Source organism: Acinonyx jubatus, chromosome B2 (assembly GCF_027475565.1).
Source record: "Acinonyx jubatus isolate Ajub_Pintada_27869175 chromosome B2, VMU_Ajub_asm_v1.0, whole genome shotgun sequence".
NCBI classification, from domain to species: Eukaryota; Metazoa; Chordata; class Mammalia; order Carnivora; family Felidae; genus Acinonyx; species Acinonyx jubatus.
In genome coordinates this window covers 42,349,792-42,370,555 of record NC_069385.1, presented here as the reverse complement: position 1 = coordinate 42,370,555, position 20,764 = coordinate 42,349,792, and the positions used below count along the sequence as shown (strand labels likewise).

Here is a 20,764-nt window from a genome sequence, read left to right as displayed (position 1 = left end):
AGGAGGGCCAGTAACATTCTCCCCAGAAAAAGTTTGAAACATTCAGAAGACACAGTTAAACAGGGGAGCCAGAGCTAGAAATATGGAAACATAGGAGGGGAAATGAGCACTTCATTTGAAGTACCAGAAAGAGAAAATGTACTCCCTACTGGATATTCCTAGTTGTCTAGAAAGAAACTTTGTATATAAAAATAGACCAAAAATTAATTATTGACATGTATAGTAAAACAGTGAATCTGTAGAAGTGTGCCATTTACCCACCAAGGAAGTTTCAGAAGTCGGTTTTGAAAATGATTGTAAAATAACTTGAAATCCAGGACTTTTCTCTCTTTTCTAATCAAAAAGAGAATAAGTCCGTGTTTTGACACACATCCCTCTGCACCAATCACAGAGTAGTGGCCAAAGATTCAACCATGTTTAAATAACAAATTCCATCATGGACAGAAACACACAGAAGTGAGGCTCTAATTTTAAGGTAAATGCAGGCAATGGAAACTAAATTTAGTACCAGTAAGATACAAAGGACTAGAGGAGTCACACATCAGATACAAGACCAGTGCTAGCCTCACTGCTTAAGACCTACGACTGGGTGAGACTAATAGAAATAATATATATTTAACTCAAGTAAAGTATAATTTACATACTTAAAAATATTATATGTAACAAAATACTTATGTATGTATAACAAGGTCTAAAAGTGGGGCTTTTGACAGAAGCTTTTGCCCCAGAAGCCTAGGACAACAGGAAGACACAGATAAAGCCTCATTTCTAGAAATGAGCATATGATCAATTTATATTCTAGTTCTTCAGTTGTAGCTATACTATCCACATCATCAGTGACAGGAGCCTCAAAATACCAATACAAAATGTATTTAAAACATGACAGTAAAAGAGAAAAACCATAAAACTGCTTGGCAGGGAGAAATGAACATAGAAATATAAGTGGGAAGAAACAATAAGGGAAGAGGAGAAAGAAAATAGGGAAGGAAACAAACGAAAAGACTGAAAAATGAACTCCCAATCAAACTTTGAGAGAGATCTAAAGCTTATCACAATACCCTCCAGTTCCATCCACATTGTTGCAAATGGCAAGAGGTCATTATTTTTCGTTGCTGAGTAGTATTCCACTGTATGTATGTATGTATACATACATAACATGCTGTATGTGTGTATACAAACACACACACACACACCTTTAACCATTCATCAGTTGAGAGTATTGTGCTAAGCAAAATAAGTCAATCAGAGAAAGATATATGATTTCACTCATATGTGCAAGTTGAGAAACTTAACACAGGAACATAGGGGAAGGGAAGTAAAAATAAGATAAAAACAGAGAGAGGTAAAACATAAGAGATTCTTAAATACAGAGAAAAAACTGAGGGTTGATGGGGGTGGGGATTTGGGGATGGGTGGGTTAAATGGGTGATGGACATTAAAGAGGGCACTTTTCGGGGATGGGTGTTATATGTAAGAGATGAATAACTGGGCTCTACTCTCCTGAAGCCTAGAGTACACTGTATGTTAACTAACTTGAGAATTTAAAAAAAGATATCTAAAGCTAAGAGCTAGCAGAATTGACACTTATCAAATGAATCCATTCCAGCTGAAATAATTTTCAGAACTAAAATAAATGTATGATACTCAAGGGAAGTTTTTAAAATGTTTCTGTTAAAACTGAAGCAAAAAGCAAAAGGGAAATAAAAACAAGTACATTTTTTAAAAAAGAACCATTGGAAATTTTGGAAATAAGAAGCATAGCCACTTATCAGTCACAGTCAAAGAATTATTGAAATGGATAGTAGATAGGTAGGAAATGTTTAAGAAAATAGATGACAAACAGAATAAAGACTGAAAGGCCTCAAAACACATCTAATAAAAGTAGTAAAAGAGAAACAAAGGGATATACGAAAAGATACTAAGAATTTTCTAGATTTGAGGAAAGACACCAGTCCAGTCTATAGATTGAAAGAACATTCAAAGTACCAAGCAGGATAAACTCAAATCACACAAATGACAAACATCCAAAATACACACACACACAAAAGCAAAAAACAAACAAAAACCACAATCAAATTAAAAGATAGGAGAAAGGATATGACCTATAAGAGAAATGTGAGTATACTAACAGATTTTTTCAGTTACTACTTATTCCAAAAGAAAACGGAGTAATAGCTTCAAATACTGATGAGAAATAATTGTGTATCAAAAGTTTTATACCCAGATAAACTATAAACTACCCTTTAAGAGGGGCAGTTTAGATAGGAGTGGGTTGCATGGATTGGAGAGGAAATGGTCAATTTCAGACATAAAAAGAAGACTAGTTTATTTCTCTCAAACCCTTAAAGAACAATTAAAGGAAAACTATTTGGAAACTTACTATGGGGGAAAATGTGAGCCTATGAGAAAGAATGAGCCACAAGTTTCAACAAATAGCAAAAAACAGTAAATGTCTATAAATTTAGTAACTGACTGAAAAGAAAAATTAGGTGCTTCAAATAAGAAAACAAAGTAAGGTTTTTTAAGCAAAGACAGATTTGGGTTTTAAATAACCCTGTACTGTATCACAAAATCTCACCCAACATAAAAGGATACATATCATGCAATCCAGGTCCTCTGAAAATATAAATTAATTAGAAGTCAACAGTTAAAAAAATATATTAGTAAAAATAACTGTTTGGAAACAACTGTATTGAAAACATTTCATGGGTTAAATAGTAAAATCAAAACAAAGTTTTTAAAATATTTAAAAGAGCTTAATATGAAAGTACTACATATCAAAATGTATTAAAATTAGCATGGCTGAGGTGCACTGCTTCTTTCAACATCCATTCTCATTCCCCTTTTCATTTACTTTCCTGTACTACAGAAGTGAGGAAAGGAGAGAAGATGCAAACAGCATTAGTAAAACCCAAACCTGCTCTTTGCATAATCTAATACAATAAAGTAATCAAGGGAGGAAAACAGCCATAAAAATACTAAGACTCAAAAAATAAATAATTACAGCTAAAGAATTTTTTAATCATACAAGAATATTTCAAACAAGTTAAAAATATATATATTTAGATAAGAAAAAGTCGTTTTTTAGGAAAATATCAAAAGTCTCTCAAGCACAAAAAAACCTGAATAACCATTAGCCATTAAAGAAATTGTAAATTTTTTTTAACGTTTGTTTATTTTTGAAAGAGAATGTATGTGAGGGAGGGGCATAGAGAGAGGGAGACACAGAACCTGAAGCAGGATCCAGGCTCTGAGCTGTCAGCATAGAGCCCAACATGGGGCTTGAGCTAGTGAACTGGAAGATAATGACCCGAGCCAAACTCAGATGCCTAACCAACTCAGCCACCCAGGTGCCCCAAAAGAAATTGCATTTTAAAGTCTACCTTGACTCCCACCCCTCCAAAAAAAATTAACAGAGGCGAAAAACTTAGAGAGTGCATCCCATAATTTTGAAAAATTACAGAAAACTGACATAATTTTATCTTTTCTGCCAAGATCTTAACATTTAATTTTCTTTCACTTATAGAGAAGATATGGTTTGAAATGGAAAAATCAAGCCACTGATTTTGTTTGTTGGTATTGAGATAAGGGCAATGGAAAAAAATACAGTTTTGTTAGCTTATGAGAACTTGTTTCTTTGAATGGTTAGATATTATAGAGGGTTAGACACTTTCATGGATATTGAGTTTCAGGTGTTTATTTCTTGGATCATGGGCGGAGTTTTACAGATCAAAGACACCCCCCTTACTTCACCCTCAAGTTTTCTAACTCTTGATGATTGGTTGGGGCAGACTGGGCACCTTGTTTTCCCTCTAATTATATTCTTCTCTATGGTCACACTAACAATGATCCCACATAGTTTGCAATCACTGCACTCCCTACTATCAACCAAAATAGCATGGTAGAAATTTCAGTTGGGATTACAATCCAAAGCCTAAATTTAAAAGACATCAATCCCCTATGATGACTATATAAATGTTTCTAATCTTCTCTGCAGTATTGTAAGCATCAATAAATAGAAAAATGGAGGGGGAATCTCCAAAATATGCTTGTCAGAAAGTATAAGCTCAAAATACCTAACATTAGTCTGTCAGAGGTTCAAAAATAAGAATTTTACCAACTTACTGTTAATTTTACCTTTATCATATCAATCTTACTGTTGGTGTCATTATTTAGAAACTAGTGTCTAAGAGTAGAAGTGTTATTTATTCACTGATTCAAGAAAGGTATAAAGAATGGGAGGAGATATTTGCAAATGATATTTCTGATAAAGGTTTAGTATCCAAAATATACAAAGAATGTATACAGCACCAAAAAACCAAATATTCCAGTTAAAAAATGAACAGAAAACATGAACAGACATTTCATCAAAGACATACAGATGGCCAACCAACACATGAAAAGACATTCAACATCACTCATCAGGGAAATGCAAATCAAAACCACAATGAAATATCACCTCACACCTGTGAGAATGGCTAAAATGAAAGATTCCACTACTGGGTATTTAACAAAGAACACAGAAACACGAATATGAAAAGATATGCACCCCTATGTTAACTGCAGCATTATTTACAATAGCCAAACATGGAAGCAAAATGTCCATCAACATATGAACAAAGTGATACACACACACACACACACACACACACACACACACACACACACACACACAATGGAATAGTACTCAGCCATAAAAGACAACGAAATCTTGCCATTGGAAACCACATGGATGGATCTACAAAGTATGATGTTAAGTGAAATATGTCAGCTGGAAAAAACAAATACCACACAACTTCACCCATATGTGGAATTTAAGAAACAAAACAAATGAACAAAGACAAAAAAGAGACAAACCAAAAAAGACTCTTAACTACAGAGAACAAACAGATGGTTACCAGAGGGTAGGAACGTGTGGGGACAGGCTAAATAGGTGACGAGTTTAAGAGTGTGCTTATGATGAGCACTGAGTAATAATATGGAATTGTTGGATCACTGTATTGTACACGTGAAACTAACTTAACACTCACTGTATATTAATTATACTGGAATTAAAAAAAATAAAAGAAACATTATCAGGAATCTATTTACTGACACTAGAACAGTCTAACTGGTCCACATGGTTTTACACTCCAATTTTAGCAAACTACTAAGGAACAAATAATGTCTATCTCCAACTTTTCAATTAACACAAAAGAACAAAATACATTCAATTCTGTGAGGTAATTTAATTTTGCTGACAGAAATGAAATCAACAGTTCTGACTCTCTATTATCAAAAAGTCTATTAAATCTTACTTCTAAGACATTAGAATCATATACTGTAGGAACCTCCTTTTCCTCCAGAATCAAGTTTCTACATTGAGCACACATTCCCCATTTTAACATTGCTTGCCTCTTACCACCTAATCACTTAGTCTCCATGGAAGAAGGGACTCAGGAGATCTGGAGAATGTCCTAAGCACACCTGGCTAAGTAATGCCTCTCTCCCAGTCTACTGTGTGATCCAGCTAGGTAGCTTCCTGTAGGAAGCACACATTCTGCTCTGTTCTACTGTGTAGTTAAGTCTGTTCTTTGTTAAGCTCTGCCTCAGAGGGAAGCCTATGACTGTCCACTAACCATTGTGACAGAAGGGTAAATCAAATTCTTGAGCTCTTAGGAAGCCTGTATATATTCAATGTTTTGATCTGTTTGACTTCTTTATTACTTGGTTGACAGCTCAGGAAAGAAGAGTGGCATATAATTTATTAGCTCTTTCACACTCTAACTTCAGAATCTAAAAATATTACTGAGAGTAAAATGTATTGACTATTAATTACGTTCACTCTTCTTAGCCTATTTGACCATACTATTTCTTCCATCTGAAATAACATTTTGCCCCTTTTTAGTCAGGTTAGTATCTATTCTCTTTAACTTACTTTAACAACTTCTTCCAAAAAGATTTCCCTCACAAGTTGCCTCCCAATAAACCCTTCATGACCCCATCATATAAATTTAGTATACCATATTGCCACATTGTATTTATTTGTATTCTACCCTACACAATAAGCTCTTAAGATATAGGTATCCTCAGAAGTCCAAGCCCTTGGTCTAGCACATGGCTGAATGAATCAAAGGAAGATGAGAAATCAGAGGAGACCTCAAAGAAAACATCTATAAACTACCTTAAAAACTGCAGAAATGTTTTTCTCTCCACACACAAAAAAATGGCAATTATGACAACAATCAGAAAAAAAATTATAGCTAATTTTTAGGAAATTAGCTATTTGTTGAACAATTACATTGTTAAGGAAATTAAAAAAGGCTTTTTGTTAGCCTTCTTTAGTTAAAACTATGCCTATCCAAAAAAAATGTTGATTTTTAATTTTTTCTTAAGAATATCCCTTAAAGTTCTATTATCTGTTTAGAGCATGCCAACAACTAAGAAGAGAATGCAGGTATATTAGTCATCAGATACTAATTGAAAAAAAATTTTTCCCATCACTAATTTGACTCCATGTCCTATTGGTATTTGTGAAGATACATGGAGATATCTAAATTAAAAATTAGTATAAATACTGAGTTAAATAATTTCCTTATGCCAAAATGTAATTAAAATGCATTCCCACACATTCTGAAAAATCATAATTTAAATATAAATAGACTTTGCTGGCATTTGAAATCACCTTATTCCTATGGAACTCCCTAGTTAGCTTTCCAAAATTCAGTATTTGATAATTCTCTGTATTTTCTGGAAACATTATAACAGATCCAGTTTCTTAACCCAAAATGTAAAGACAGGATGAAGCAAGTATAATAAATATTGCTAGATGTAAGGTACAAGTAAGGTACAAGTATCTCCAAAAGTTCCCCGTAGGTATAATTTTCCTCAATCCTATATGTATATGGTCACCTTCCTATAAAGTCCTTTTTTTTTTCTAGTTTTTATTTACATTCCAGTTAATTAACACATAGTGTAATATTAGTTTCAGGTATATTTTTGCTACCATGTTTAATTATATTCTCATTTTTTAATTATTTCAGCAAATGTAGAAAAACAGATAAGTTTATTCAATTGTGCTTACAGGTTTTGGGATTCCTGGCTTACTGAAGAAACAGATTCCAAGCACTTTACTGGAGTAGGAGTTCTTTCTGATTGCAAACTTGTCTAAAATATAACAGATTAATTTACATTATTTATTGATTACTCGTAAGATCTAATGATATGTTTTTATAGTTGATCCTTAATGTAACTAAAATTAAATCACCTTCAAATTTTAAGCTATTTGGCTTTTAATTAAATGTTATGTAAAATATTTTATAAATGAAGCATATAAATGTGAGGAAAAAAGGCTTATTAGTCCACTGATACATACTACATTTGACTCTTGCAACATTATCTCCAGTGTCCATAACAAAACCCCAGCTGTCTATAAAAGTTGCTCAGAAACAGCTTCTAAAGGATGTCAGTTTATGCAAAGATAGTTTATCTAAAGGCTCTCCTGCAAGAAAAGACTTTGAAATGTAGTTAGGTCCTAGAACTTTGTCTTAGTGGGAGATGAGGTACAGGTATCCTGTACCAAATTAAAAAGCATTCTGTTCCCTAAAGTACTGTGATACTAAAGAAGGCATATTTGTGCCAGTAAAAGATTTTAACTGCATTATGATAATACTATAGTGACTATATTTGAAGTAAAGATTTTCAGGGGAGAGGAAAAGCTTAAAAATTCTTACCTTCTTCCATGCTTTTGCTATAGACTCATGCAAACTATAAGGAATTAACACCTGTAAGCCTTCACATGTACCATATATTTGACGACACACAGAAATAAAAGCTCCTTTAACCACAGGCAACATTTCCGAACCAGAAAAAATAGAAATGTCTTCATCAAGAAGTTTTTTCGAAAACTGGGCAATTATATGAGCACCTGTAGAACTAAAACATGATACTAAAGTTATTCCACGGTTATAAATCATCACCTCATCAAGTACTACCAAAAAAGTCGAATTGTATCATAAACTTTGCATTTGCTTGGCTTCCCATTTAGTCCTCTAGCTTTTCTTGGACATGTCAATATTCCTGTTCCCACCTATGTACAGATAGGTGTCTAATAATTAGCAGTTTCAGGAGACTAGAAGGAAAGAACATATAGATAGGGAAAAGCAAAACTATACACTTAAACAGGTTATAGACACCATGGGTCCCGGGCCATATGGAACTTCACTTGATTATAGTGAAAACAAAATCCTGAGTTCCCCTGCCATTAATAGGATGTAGCTCCTGTATTTCAGAATCTCGGACACATTAATAGTAATAACAGATAAGGAAAACATAGTAAATGTTTAATATGCCAAGTACTGTTCTAAATATTTCAAATGTATTAATCCATTTAATCCTCACAATAACCCTATAAACTATACTCTTCATTTTTTAAACAGATAAGCAAATAAAGTTAAGGCTTACAGGAATTAAATAACTTGAACAATACCACAAGGCTTGTCAGAGGTGGAGCCAGGCCTCAAACCCAGGATATCTGGCTCCACAGCAGCACACGTTTAGTCTTTCTAGCTTTAGGATAGGGCCTTCCATGTACCCCTCCATACATCTTCAACAGTTACCAACATTTTGCCAGTCTTGTTTTATATATCCTGACCTCCCCCTCTGCCCACCTCTACTGAAATATTAAATGCTACATCCCAGACATCATTTTACCTAGTGTACATCTTTAACTGATAAAGGTTTCTGTGTTATGTGCCAATACCCCACCAAACTATGACTCTTTAATCTATCTGATAGTCCACCCATATCAAGATTTTCCTAATTGTCGTAAGGTTGTCCTTATAACAGATTTGTATAAATCAAAATTCAAACAAGTTTCATGGAGTGCATGAAGTTATTGTATTATTTAGGCTCCCTCTTTCTCTCTCTCTTTTTTTTTTTTTTTTTTTTTTTTTTTACCTATGCCAATGATTTGGAGAAATGAAGTTTTTTTTCCTATCCATACTATTATTTGGATAACTGCTTCATCATGGTGTCATTTAATGTGTTCCTCTACTTCCCCATAATTTCCATAAGTTGATAATTATATCTAGAGGCTTAAGGTTCAATTTCTTTTTTTCTCGGAAAAAATAACTTTATAGGTGGCTGCTACTGTGTACCTCCGACTGCATCATGAGACACATATTGTTGTCCTAATTTTGGTGGTGCTAAAAATCAACCGGTCAGATGGTAGGAGCCTGAGCTCTCCAGTAGGAAGTCCTCCTCTCATCAAGCCATTCACCTAATGGTTTTAGCATCAATTCAGGATAATTTCCTAAATGAACTATTTCATTAGGAATTACCAAATGGTGATTTCTAATTATCTTGCATTTATTAACTAAAAGCTTTTTATGAAGAATTTTATCTTCAGTAACTTAATAGTTATATTAAAATACAATTGGTACAAGAAAGAATACAAAAACATGTTTGAATTTTTTTAATCAATTTACAAAATGAGTTGGTGTCCTCACAACTTCAATGGGTAATTGACGAGGTTTTCTTTAATTTTAGTATGTATTTTAAAACTATGTTTGTATGCTTTATGTATGTTAACCATTGAAGTAACTATTTTTTAATTCTTAAATTATCCATCTTCAATCAGTAGGAGGCCCCTTCTGGTAGCTTGGGGTACTTTTGACACAACATCTTTAGTCTTAGATAATTTCCTTACTTTCTAGAATGATAAGATATCCCAGGATCACCTTGCACATTTCCCAACCCAACCCAGAAACAACTACCTTCAAGGATCCCTTCCTCCTTTTGTCGACTGGGGGGGGGGGGGGGGGGAGGGGCCTTAGATATTTAGAGACCACAGTCTGCTAAGGGGTTATCATTACTTCTAGCCTGTCAGTGCTAAGAAAAGTATAATTTATGGGGTGACTGGGTGGCTCAGTCAGTTGAGCATCCAACTTCGGCTCAGGTCATGATCTCACAGGTCATGGGTTCAAGCCCCACGTTGAGCTCTGGGCTGACAGCTCAGAGGCTAGAGCCTGCTTCTGACTCTGTCTCCCTCTCTCTCTGCCCCTCCCCTGCTCACACACTGTCTCCCTCTTTCTCTCAAAAATAAGTAAATATCAAAAAAAAATTTTTTTAAAGAATAATTTAAGAGAAATATTTATTTCCATTATGAATTTAAATTTTAATTAATATATTTTATATTTACATAAATTTAATTTTATATATAAATTTAATTTTAATTTAATATATATTAAATTAATACATGTTATTTTATAAATATAAATTTAATTTCATGTTTTTGTTGAAATTCTAGTTTCTTATAATGCTAATTACTTATTTGCTTTATTTAGAATATGGGCATAATAGTTTCAGATATATTAAAGGCAGATTAAGATTATTTTTGTGATTTTTTTTTAACCCTATATATCCCACTAGAAATGTTCAAATCAGGTCACTTTGAAGTAATTTTTTGCATGGGTAGGTAACTAACTTGATTGGTAGTTAAATGCACTTATTTCCATTTGTTTTAATTTCTTCAAAATTTGAACTCTTCTTTTTAACTTTTACATTTAGCATATAAATCAGATACATGATTCCAAAGTCAAATCTAGGTCCAATCAAGGTACATGTCTTACCTTTCTACCTCCCCATCCACATGCTTTTCTCCCTTCCTTGAAAACTATTACTTTTCAGTTTACCCTTTCATTGCTCCTTTTGAAAAATATCAACAAATATGTTTTTGTTTATTCATATTCTATTCATATAAAAGGTAGCATTCTATAAACATTCTTTTGTTTTGTCTGTTCACTTAACATATTCTGAAGACAACTCCACAGCAATACATAAAAAATTCCATGTTCCCACTGCAGAGCTAAGTGTTCCTTTGTGCAAACATAATTTAATCAACCAGTCTCTTGTTACTGGACATTTGAGACGATTCCAGTCTTTGGCCAATATAAATAATAATATCAGAAACAACCACTGAACAATGGGGAGTCAGAAGAAATGGACATTTTATGTCTTACCTGTTTAACTTCAATTAAGGAAAACTTTTTAAAAAAATGTAGAAATCCTAATGACTGGGAAAAAACTAATTATATAATTAAATGTCTATATAGCAAAAAAAGACAAAAATCAAAACAAAAAAACTGAAATAGGGAAGTGATGGACAATAAAAAGAAACTTTAGAACTCGTGACAAAAGGTTAGTCTTTCTCATTTTACAAAAGAATTGTTATCTATATAGAAAAATACTTCCAGTTGAGTATGGCAGATTGAACACCTACACTCACATCTGCACCCTCTTAAAATACTAAAATGCAAAATAAACAGAATTTTCAGAAGGCTTTTATAGTTGTCAAGAAGAAAAGAAAGGATGTGATAGTAACAATTTTTTATACTCTAGAATGTGAATAAAACAAGAAATAATTCAGGACCTGGAAAAACTGAATGATCAGCCAAAATACAGAAAACAGAACACAATTTATTTCATCAAACCTCTCAAAAAACTCAAATCGTTGGAACCAAGCATCTCTGGAGTTGGAGACAGAAGTGAGACTGAAAACAGAAGAAATGCCTGAAAGTCAACTTAAAAAGAAGTTCACCCAGGGGCACCTGGATGGCTCAGTCAGTTGGGCGTCCAGCTCTTTATTTCAGCTCAGGTCATGATCTCACAGTTCATGAGATTGAGCCCGTGTCAGTCTCTGTGCTGGCCATAAAGAGCTGGCATGGGATTCTCTCTCTCCTCCTCTCTCTGCCCCTCCCTCACTCTCTCTCAAATAAATAAACTTACTTTTTAAAAAAGTACCATGGAGCTATCAAAAATAGTGTTTCATTCATCATCTAGGAAGATGCTCATGGTTACACATAGGAAAACTGAATAATGTATATGACATTTTTATGAAGAGAAACAAAAATTCTAGTTATGAATGTACGTTTTATACATCATTATAAGTGCAGAGAAGGTCTAAAAGCATAACAAAAATACCATTGGTTAAGCTAGAGATGGAACTGAGTGAGGGTAGCTTTTTCCATTGTGCACTTTTGTGTGGTTTGACTGGAATCAATCATGGGTGGTCTCAGAAGTCTGAAAGAGTACAAGGAGCAAAAATATCCCATATGGAATGAATCCTCCTATTCTTACTTTGAAGTTATTGACATCAGGCCTACTCTGCCTGTATAGTCCACAATCCTGGTTACTACTAGAATCTGGAGATCATCTACTATGTTGTTAGTGGCTCGTCAGAATCTATCTAGAATAGTTACCATGATTTTCATTATTACACATTGCATAACCTTTTGGAAACTTTGAATTAGATTGAGACAATATGCTAAAAATTCCACAAATTAAAAGCATAGACATGTACCTTTTTTCTCCAGAAGAGTTCATATTTTCTCCATAAAGAAGTAAGGTAAGTCCTTCTTCTATAGACGCTATTCTTGCCAATATATCAGCTATGTGAATTAAAGCGGTTTCAGAGCAATTTGGAGCAGTCTGTACATTAAAAAGATAACAAATCATAATCTTATGACATGTTAATACATCACAAACTAAAACTCAAGGGGGGTAGTGTAGTCTAACAAAGTTATATTACCACAACAAAAAGAGAGTTAATGATTGTTTGGTTGTGAATTATGTCTGAATTAAATGTGTCATTAGATTATATTCACTTAGCACAGTTGATAAGACAAATATATACAGCCCTTTTACCCGAACCAGTTATTGTTTATGAACACAGTTGAGGGACCTGCTGTTCCCATTACAGTTTTATATATAATTCCAATCGACAGATGCAGTAGCTCCTCTATTTCCACTTTGCTCTTTACTTCCCACTCACTGGATTCCTGAATATCCAAACTAATTTTTTTTATATATGGTTTCTAACAAACTGCCATCATTTCTAAGGAACATCACCCCTTCCTGCAATTGGCTGGGTCATAAATTATAGGTCTGAGTAAGGACAAGCAATTCATGGGATGGCCAATAATGAATGATGTCATCTAATGAGGAAAACATGGCCTGAACCAGTCATATTTCTTCACTTTTAATTGTAAATAGAAACACTAAAAATATCTTTGCAAATTAGTACAAGGCAAATACTAGAGTCATATTAATGCTGGAGCCCATCTGGAAGTCTAAGTCTACTAAAATTCTGTTCTCTCTGGGGCCAACCTACTTGTCTGTACCTGCACAGCTGCCAATACACATATTCTCTATAAGAAATCTGAGTATCTAAACATTGCAACCAACATATCCTAATAAATTCAGTGAGTTAGCTTAACTAAGGAGTCAGGTATATTCACCTGAATATTTCATAATTATATTAGGCATTATTATACTATCTCTTACTTTCATATTAAGTATCTTTCTTAAAACAACTTCTCTGCCTGGAATACTTTCCTTCTCTCATACATACACCTTCTTTTAAAGAAAAAAAATTTTTTTTAAGTAATCTGTCTACCCAACATGGGGCTCAAATTTACAACCCTGAACTCTACTTACTGAATCAGTCAGGCACCCCCCTTACATATACCTTCTTAAACCTTTCTGCTCCTCATTCAGTATTTTAACAGTTTGTCTTTCCTATTAGAATACGCTCCTTCAAAGAAAGGTATAGGTCTTAATCTCTTCTATATTTCAAACACCTAGCACAAGCCAGTGATACAGTAGTGGCTCAATGAGTGATGCTGAATGTTTTAATGTTAAATACAGAATGTCTACCATGTGCCAGAGGGCTGTTTCTTACTCTCAAGAATAATTCCAACGTAAGTACAGAAGTACATAACATGAGGATATAAGAGAAAGAAAGCTTTTCCAGGGAGAACTAGAAGTTTTAGGAGAAAAAAAAAATAAACTATGGTCTGAAGAAAGGAATTTTTCACCTAGACCACTACTTTCCAGGGCAAGGGGAAAGCATACAAACATAGGCAAATATTGAAACCTTGTTCAAAAAATGCAAATAATCTCTTATAACTAAAATACATGGGAAAAAATAGGTAGGACACAACAGAAAACTTGACTAATGTCTAGTTAGACAGTCTGAAATGTATCTAGCAAGGAACAAGCAGGAAAACACCGTGACAGTCTTAGTGGCAATACAGAGGACAGGCTAGAAAGGTGAAAGACTGGAAAAAAAATTAGAAAATTATTTCAGTATTCCAAGCAAGGAATTATCAGAGCTTAAACAAAATCAGTAGCAGCAGGGATTAAAAGACATACATGGCTTTTAGAGATATGTAGGAAAACAAGTCTTTAGGGCTTAATTACCAACGGAATGAAAAAAAATGAGGAAGGAGTCTAGATATATAGCAGTCCTACTCACCACGCAGGGAAATGCAAGGAAGCTTAAAAAAGCTGAGCAAGAACAACAACAAAAAAAAAAAAAAGAGAGAGAGAGAGAGAGAAAGAAAAGAAGTGACAGGCCAAAAACTAATTTTTTGAAAATGCGAGTTTGATTTTCACATGGAATAATTCAAAAAAGGTGTTCAACAGGTATCTAAAGACAAATCTGGAGCTGAAGAGATCTAAATTTAGAAGTTAACAGGGGCTCCAGGGTGGCTCAGTCAGTTAAGCTTCTGACTCCTAATTTCAGCTCAGGTCATGATCTCAAGGTTTGTGAAATCGAGCCCCACGTTGGGCTCCACATTGTCAGCATGGAGCCTGATTGGGATTCTCTCTCTCCTTCCCTCTCTGCCACTCCCCTGCTCACATGCATATGCTCTTTCTCAAAAATAAACCTTTTTAAAAGAAAAAAAAAGTTACTGATCATCAGAATTGGAGGAAATCATCTAGGAAAAGTGTACTGAGAGAAAAGAAAGTGAACCAGATTCTGACTCACTGAAGACAGCAGAGACCTAGAAGGGGAGCCCTCAGAGGTGACAGAGAAGGAATCATTAGAAAGACAGGGATAAGAGTAATATATAGGACTTTAGGAAAGCCAGGTCAACAATTCTAGAAGTGGTCTACTGTGTTAATAATAATAGGTAAATAACAGTCTGAAAAGTGGTTAGTAATTAGTTACAGGTTTAAGAAGTTATGAGCAACTGCAATCAAAGTAGCATCAATGATGTAGTGGAGGTAAGATCATAATACGATGTTTGGAAACATGATGGAATAGAGGGAACCAGGACAACAATGGCAGTCCAACATAATTAAAAGCTATCGTTAAAGAGACAAGATATTAGGTGGTAGCTAAAGACGTGCACTGATGATCAAGAGCTTTTCTCATCCCAACTATGAGACAGATTCAGGCATATTTATAGGGAAAGGAAAGAAGCCAAAGGAAAATAAAAAGTTAAAGATATATGAAAGCAAAGACAAACAAAAACTCTGACACAAAATCCAAAAGCACATTTCTCAGCTCTGGTATATGGTTTATATTTCATATTACTATTGCTATTATTTATTATATTATTATATTATATACATTAAACTGTATTAGGAATTCTACTGGTTGTTCTCTATTTATCTTCCTAAGGCTGACCATAAAAATCAAAATTCTATCCCCTTAATTTCCTAGAATCCCATACTTTGTATCACATTCACATAAGTGTTTAATGTTTTCCGAATGAGCAATGAAGAATGAATACATAGATGGGTAAACAGTTCCCAGCCACTGAGGGGTGGGCAAAGGAGATGAAAACAGTAAAAACACTACAAAACACAGACCTAGAAGGGCAAAACCTTTAGCCTACTAAGATTTAAGTCATTCTCCCCAAAACTTAAATCACAGAAGTGGACATTTAGCAGTATTGGTAGTGATACCAATTCTGCCACCTGTTAAATGTGTAAATTTAAAATTACTCTGACCTTGAGTAATTTACTTCTTTCAGCCTCAGTTGTAAGGATTAAATTATATAACGTAAAGAAACAGTCCATACAAAATGTAAAGAGATATGAACATCCCAGTTCTGAACATGTAGAAGTTTTTTTTCTAAAATATTATTTCTTCATATAAAACAGAGCTGACTCTTCAGAAAAATAATCTAAAGGCTATAAAATTACTATCAAAACAAAACATTCACAAGATTTACTAATTTTACAAGACAAATAGCTTAATAACTTCTCTCAATCCTTATAATCAGATCTAGGCCTGACTAGAAAAAAAATTAAGATGTTATATGTATTTCCCCCCTACACTGTCAATAATGAATAAATCAACTGACTATGTAAACTATGATTTAATAGTAAATAAAAATTTATGTCAGCATAAAAGCATACAGGGAAAGATGATATAATAAATATTTCAAATACATGAAATTTAGAAATAAAGTCCCACTGAATATTCCCTAATACCCATTTAAGAGACCCTTTTTAGTAAATACCAACCTTAGTTCCTTTCATTAAGTTATGAATAGGCTGAAGAAGTGCCTCAACCACAGTGTTGTTATACAAGCATTCAACTGCACATTCTTTCTGATCACAGAGTATCTGAAGAACTTCAGTCACCATACTTGCAGGAGAGTAATTATCTGATAAAATAATAGTTCTCTTAGAAATTAGAACTTTAAACATTAAGAACTTAATATAGTTTATTTATGAGGTAGCCATTGCTGTTCCAAAAAGATCAACATCAAAGTTAAATAGTTAAAAACAAACAAACAATTACCCAACTCAATGCCCAAAGGATGATGTATTGCCAAATCATAACCTGAAACCTAAGGGAAGATGAATTGGCTTAATATATCCTCAAGTTAATTTTAAAGAAGTGAATGACAAATCTGAATTCTGAGAAACAACAGAAGATCATCTGCTATTTGACATTAAATCACTGCTTAACAGTAAGGACGTGGTATGAAACAAATTTACAACTTTTCTCCTCCCAGCATTTACTTGTATTCACTTTTTCTTTTTCTTAAAATATGCATTCAAGTGTTCATCCTGGTAGAAAATTAGAGTAAAACATAATCACCAAAAATGCAAAAAGGGGAGAAAATTCCTCAAATACTAATATACTACTACTTATACATATTACCATAAAACCAGTGAAATGAATGAGCACTGTAAAGATTCTCCTTTAAAATATGTATAAAAAACACAAATATATATAAATCTAACAAATGGAATAGTCACTAAAGTGAGTATGATATTTTTTGGTTTCATAAATCAATATATTTTCAGGTTATTTGACCTAATATACTCACAAAATACTGTTTTACAAGAAAGTAAGGAACCAAAAGTTAACGGCATAAGGTTTTAAGACAGACTATTAAAAGTAACACCAAAATTCTTAATTTATGTTACAATATTCTTTCTTCCCTGAACACACTGACTTCAAGTCAACACTTAACAAAAAGAAATGAAAAGTGACCTTTTTCAATCAGTTCCAGACCCTGTTTGCAATGAGAGATATTATTGATGAGCATACAGCCATTTATTCATTCATTCTTTTATCTACTTACCAGTGCCTACTATGTGTCAGACATTGTGCTAGGCACTGTAGACATGCATAACTAAGACAAAAAATAGAAAAAAAAAGTCCACTAGATGGTAAATCAAGCCACTGACAAGTAATTATAAGAAGGAACATTTTTAACATAAAAGAAACACAGTATGTTGTAGGAGCACTAAGCAGGGGGACCTAAGCTACATCTTTATAACACGGAAATGCTATAAAGGCAGAAAGAAGTTTGAGAGCCACTGTTAAGACTAATAAGCTGGTATAACTGCATAAATGAAACATACTAATTAATTGGTAGCTGCATTTAGCACTAACATATATGGCCAAAATTTGTTTTCCCTTTGATTAACTTGAACTCAGAATTTTGCAGCATTTCTACGGTAACTTCCAGGCTTAGAACATTGACTAAGAGTCGTTTTATTGAAAAATGAAGTTTTTGTTTTTGCTCTATTCTTTAATAAGAGAAGATCTGAAGTTTTAAATGTGACCTAAAACAAGCGGGCTGATCAAAACATCAGAAAAGTATAAAGGACAGAAAACAGCAAAGAACACATTAGTACCTATCAATCAAACTTCCTTTAATAGCATTTCTTAAGAATGACATTAAAATTCTCAGCAAAATTGATTCTACATAAGAAGGAAATAAATTAGGAATATCTTAAAACACCAATAAACAAAATTAGATTTCATGGTTTACTCCAAGATCAATGCGATTTGTTATGAATGATACTGCATCTTAGGAAACCTCTTTACCAAACTAGGTCAGTCACTCAAAACATCTAGACAACAGAATATTAAGTATTTTTAGATATTTCTATTACTCTATTTAAAATAGAAGCAGAATTACCTAGATGTGCAGCAGATGTCATCTTTGGACAACTTGGTGAGTAATAGATAAGTTGGGTAAACAAAACCACAAGATCTGTAAGGGATACTAAATCTTCAAAAAGGAGAAAGAAAAAGATTATTTTCTAGTATATATTTACAACTTAAAAAAATTTAACTGAGTTTCCCATCCTCCTAAATTTTCAGAGATTGTGGTAAAATCAGTGAGAAGCGGGCTAGAACCCAAGACAGAAGACTCCAGAAAAACAAACTGCCTAATCTGTTTTGTCTAATGGCAAGTTAAAAGATGGCAAGGAAAATAATACAGTAGGTGCTATGTGAAGTTTTACCATTGATGTTGGACCAGTCACTTAATATAAACCTACCATAGGAAGATCTTCAATCTGATCAGGACTATGAATTTATTAGGAATGAGAAAATTCAGCTTAATGTGTTAGTGCAGCCAACTTATCTATATAGAACTGTGAAACAGGTGTCAAGCTTTTTCTAGTAAATATTTTAGGCTTAGTGGCCAAAGTGTTTCTGGTTCTGTTACAAATATGAAATTCTGATGTTGTAGCACTAAAGTAGCCACAGATAATCTGCAGATGAACTATTATGGTAATTTTCCAATAAGACTTTGCATCAAAATTTTAATTTTATTTCACAGGTCACAAAATATTCTTGTAAGAATATAGAAACCATTCTTAGCTCATGAGCCATACAAAACAGTACCAGACTTGGCCCATGGGCTGTAATTCACCAAGCCCTGATGCAGAATCGTTACCTAAAGATTCTAGTAAACACACACGTAAAACTTAAATGCTGACATACACTAATACAATAGAATAGAGCTCTCAAAACTGAATTTTGAGATGGCCTGTGACGTTTGATAGGCCAAAAAGTCGATGTTAAAAGTCAACATAAAGTGCTAAATTATAGATGACAGGCATATAAACTTCAGTTAAATACCTACAATAACATCACAGATTGTTTATTAATCTATTTCTGTAAAGTTCAATAATAACCCATAAAAATGGCAGCTCTTATCTTGAAAGTCCATTCTCTAAGTGCTCATTTATGCCTCGAGTTACACGTCCACAGAATATACAAGTACATAAAACAGTTTCTGTCAAGGAGCTCACAGCCAGCATAACCAAGGAGAAAAACTTAAGTAAAACAACTAGAGAACAGTACAGAAGTGTTCAAAGTGAAGATACTCTGTAACAGAATTGGCAAATAGCATTTATGGCCTAATTTTATAAGGCTTGCAAGCTAAAAATGTTTTGTTTTGCTTTACACTTTTCAAGGTACTTAAAGTGTGTCAAGGATCCCCAAACCATGCCCAAATTCAGTGATTTGCTAGGAGGACTCAATATATAGTTGTACTGCCAGCTACAATTTATCACAACAAAAGGATACAAAGCAAAAATGCATGAGGTGAAGTCCAAAATAAACCAGGTGCAAACATACAAGGGTCTTCTCCCAGTGGAGTCACACAAAATACACTTAATTCTTCCAACAACAAACTGTGACAACACATGTGAAATGCTGGCTACCAAGAAGCTCCCTAGAGACTCAGTGCCCTCTCCCAAGCTTTCCACGGGGGCTGATGACGTAAGCACCTTCTGCGTAGCACATACCAGGATTCCAGACTCCCAGAATGACAGCAAATATTCAGCATGAACTATACTACGTGTACAAAGCATTTACGTAGGCACAGTGGACCACTCTTAACAGTTCTGGGAACAGTGAGAAATCCAAGTTCCCACATGCCAGCAAGAGTGAAACCTTGCAAGAAGGCCTTCCTAAGGATAGAGTCTCAGGCATGCTGTGATCATTATTTTGCACAAATGAGCAAGTGTATAAACAAATATACAGGATATTCAACAAAGACAGTATGTGGCTCACAAAACCAAAAATATTTGCTATCTGGCACATTACAGAAAAAGTTTGCTGATCTCTTGACTATATTCCTAGTATAAAGTTTTAAAGGAGGCAAAATGATAGCATGTGCTGAAGTTGATGGAGAAAGCTTTAAAAATAGAGCTTAGGGTAACATAGTAATATATCAAATGGTACAGGGCTTTGCAGTTTATAGAACAGTATTGTGGAGGTGCCTGGGTGGCTCAGTCAGTTGAGTGCCTGACTCTTGGTTTCAGCTCAGGTCTTGATTCCCCAGGTGGTGGGATCGAGCCCTGCATTGGGCTCTGTGCTGAGCATAGAGCCTGCTTGGGATATTCCCTCCCTCCCTGCTCCTCTCCTCTCCCCAATTTGTGCTCATGCTTACTCGCTGTCTCTAAAATAAAACAAAAACACAAATACAGTATTCTGAAAACTCATCTCTGACCATCACAAAAATTGTATGAGCTCAGCATCACTGATATTATTCCATTTTTATAGAGTAAAAAACAATGGTTATATGATTTTCCCCAAAGGTCACAGCCAGTTTATAAGAGAACTATAATTTAAATGAGGTCTTCTAGTTCTGAATCCAGATCTGGATTGTTCAGTACATCTAGGATTTTGAAAGACAGGGGGAAATAAGGGAAGCAATAAAGGCTG

At 34.0% G+C, this 20,764-nt stretch overlaps 1 protein-coding gene across 5 annotated transcripts in view; it reads right to left on the bottom strand.

The window, feature by feature from the left end:
• The window catches only part of TBC1D32 (TBC1 domain family member 32), a 206,004-nt gene that overhangs the window by 133,373 nt on the left and 51,867 nt on the right, over nucleotides 1-20,764 (bottom strand). For all 5 annotated transcript variants that reach the window (XM_015068263.3, XM_027056995.2, XM_053222325.1 and 2 more), the window contains 5 exons: nucleotides 18,222-18,314; nucleotides 16,303-16,445; nucleotides 12,341-12,468; nucleotides 7,713-7,914; nucleotides 7,064-7,146 (listed from right to left, as the gene is read on the bottom strand). In XM_015068263.3, the coding sequence (XP_014923749.1) occupies nucleotides 7,064-7,146; nucleotides 7,713-7,914; nucleotides 12,341-12,468; nucleotides 16,303-16,445; nucleotides 18,222-18,314 (649 nt within the window). The remainder of the gene's footprint in view (nucleotides 1-7,063; nucleotides 7,147-7,712; nucleotides 7,915-12,340; nucleotides 12,469-16,302; nucleotides 16,446-18,221; nucleotides 18,315-20,764) is intronic.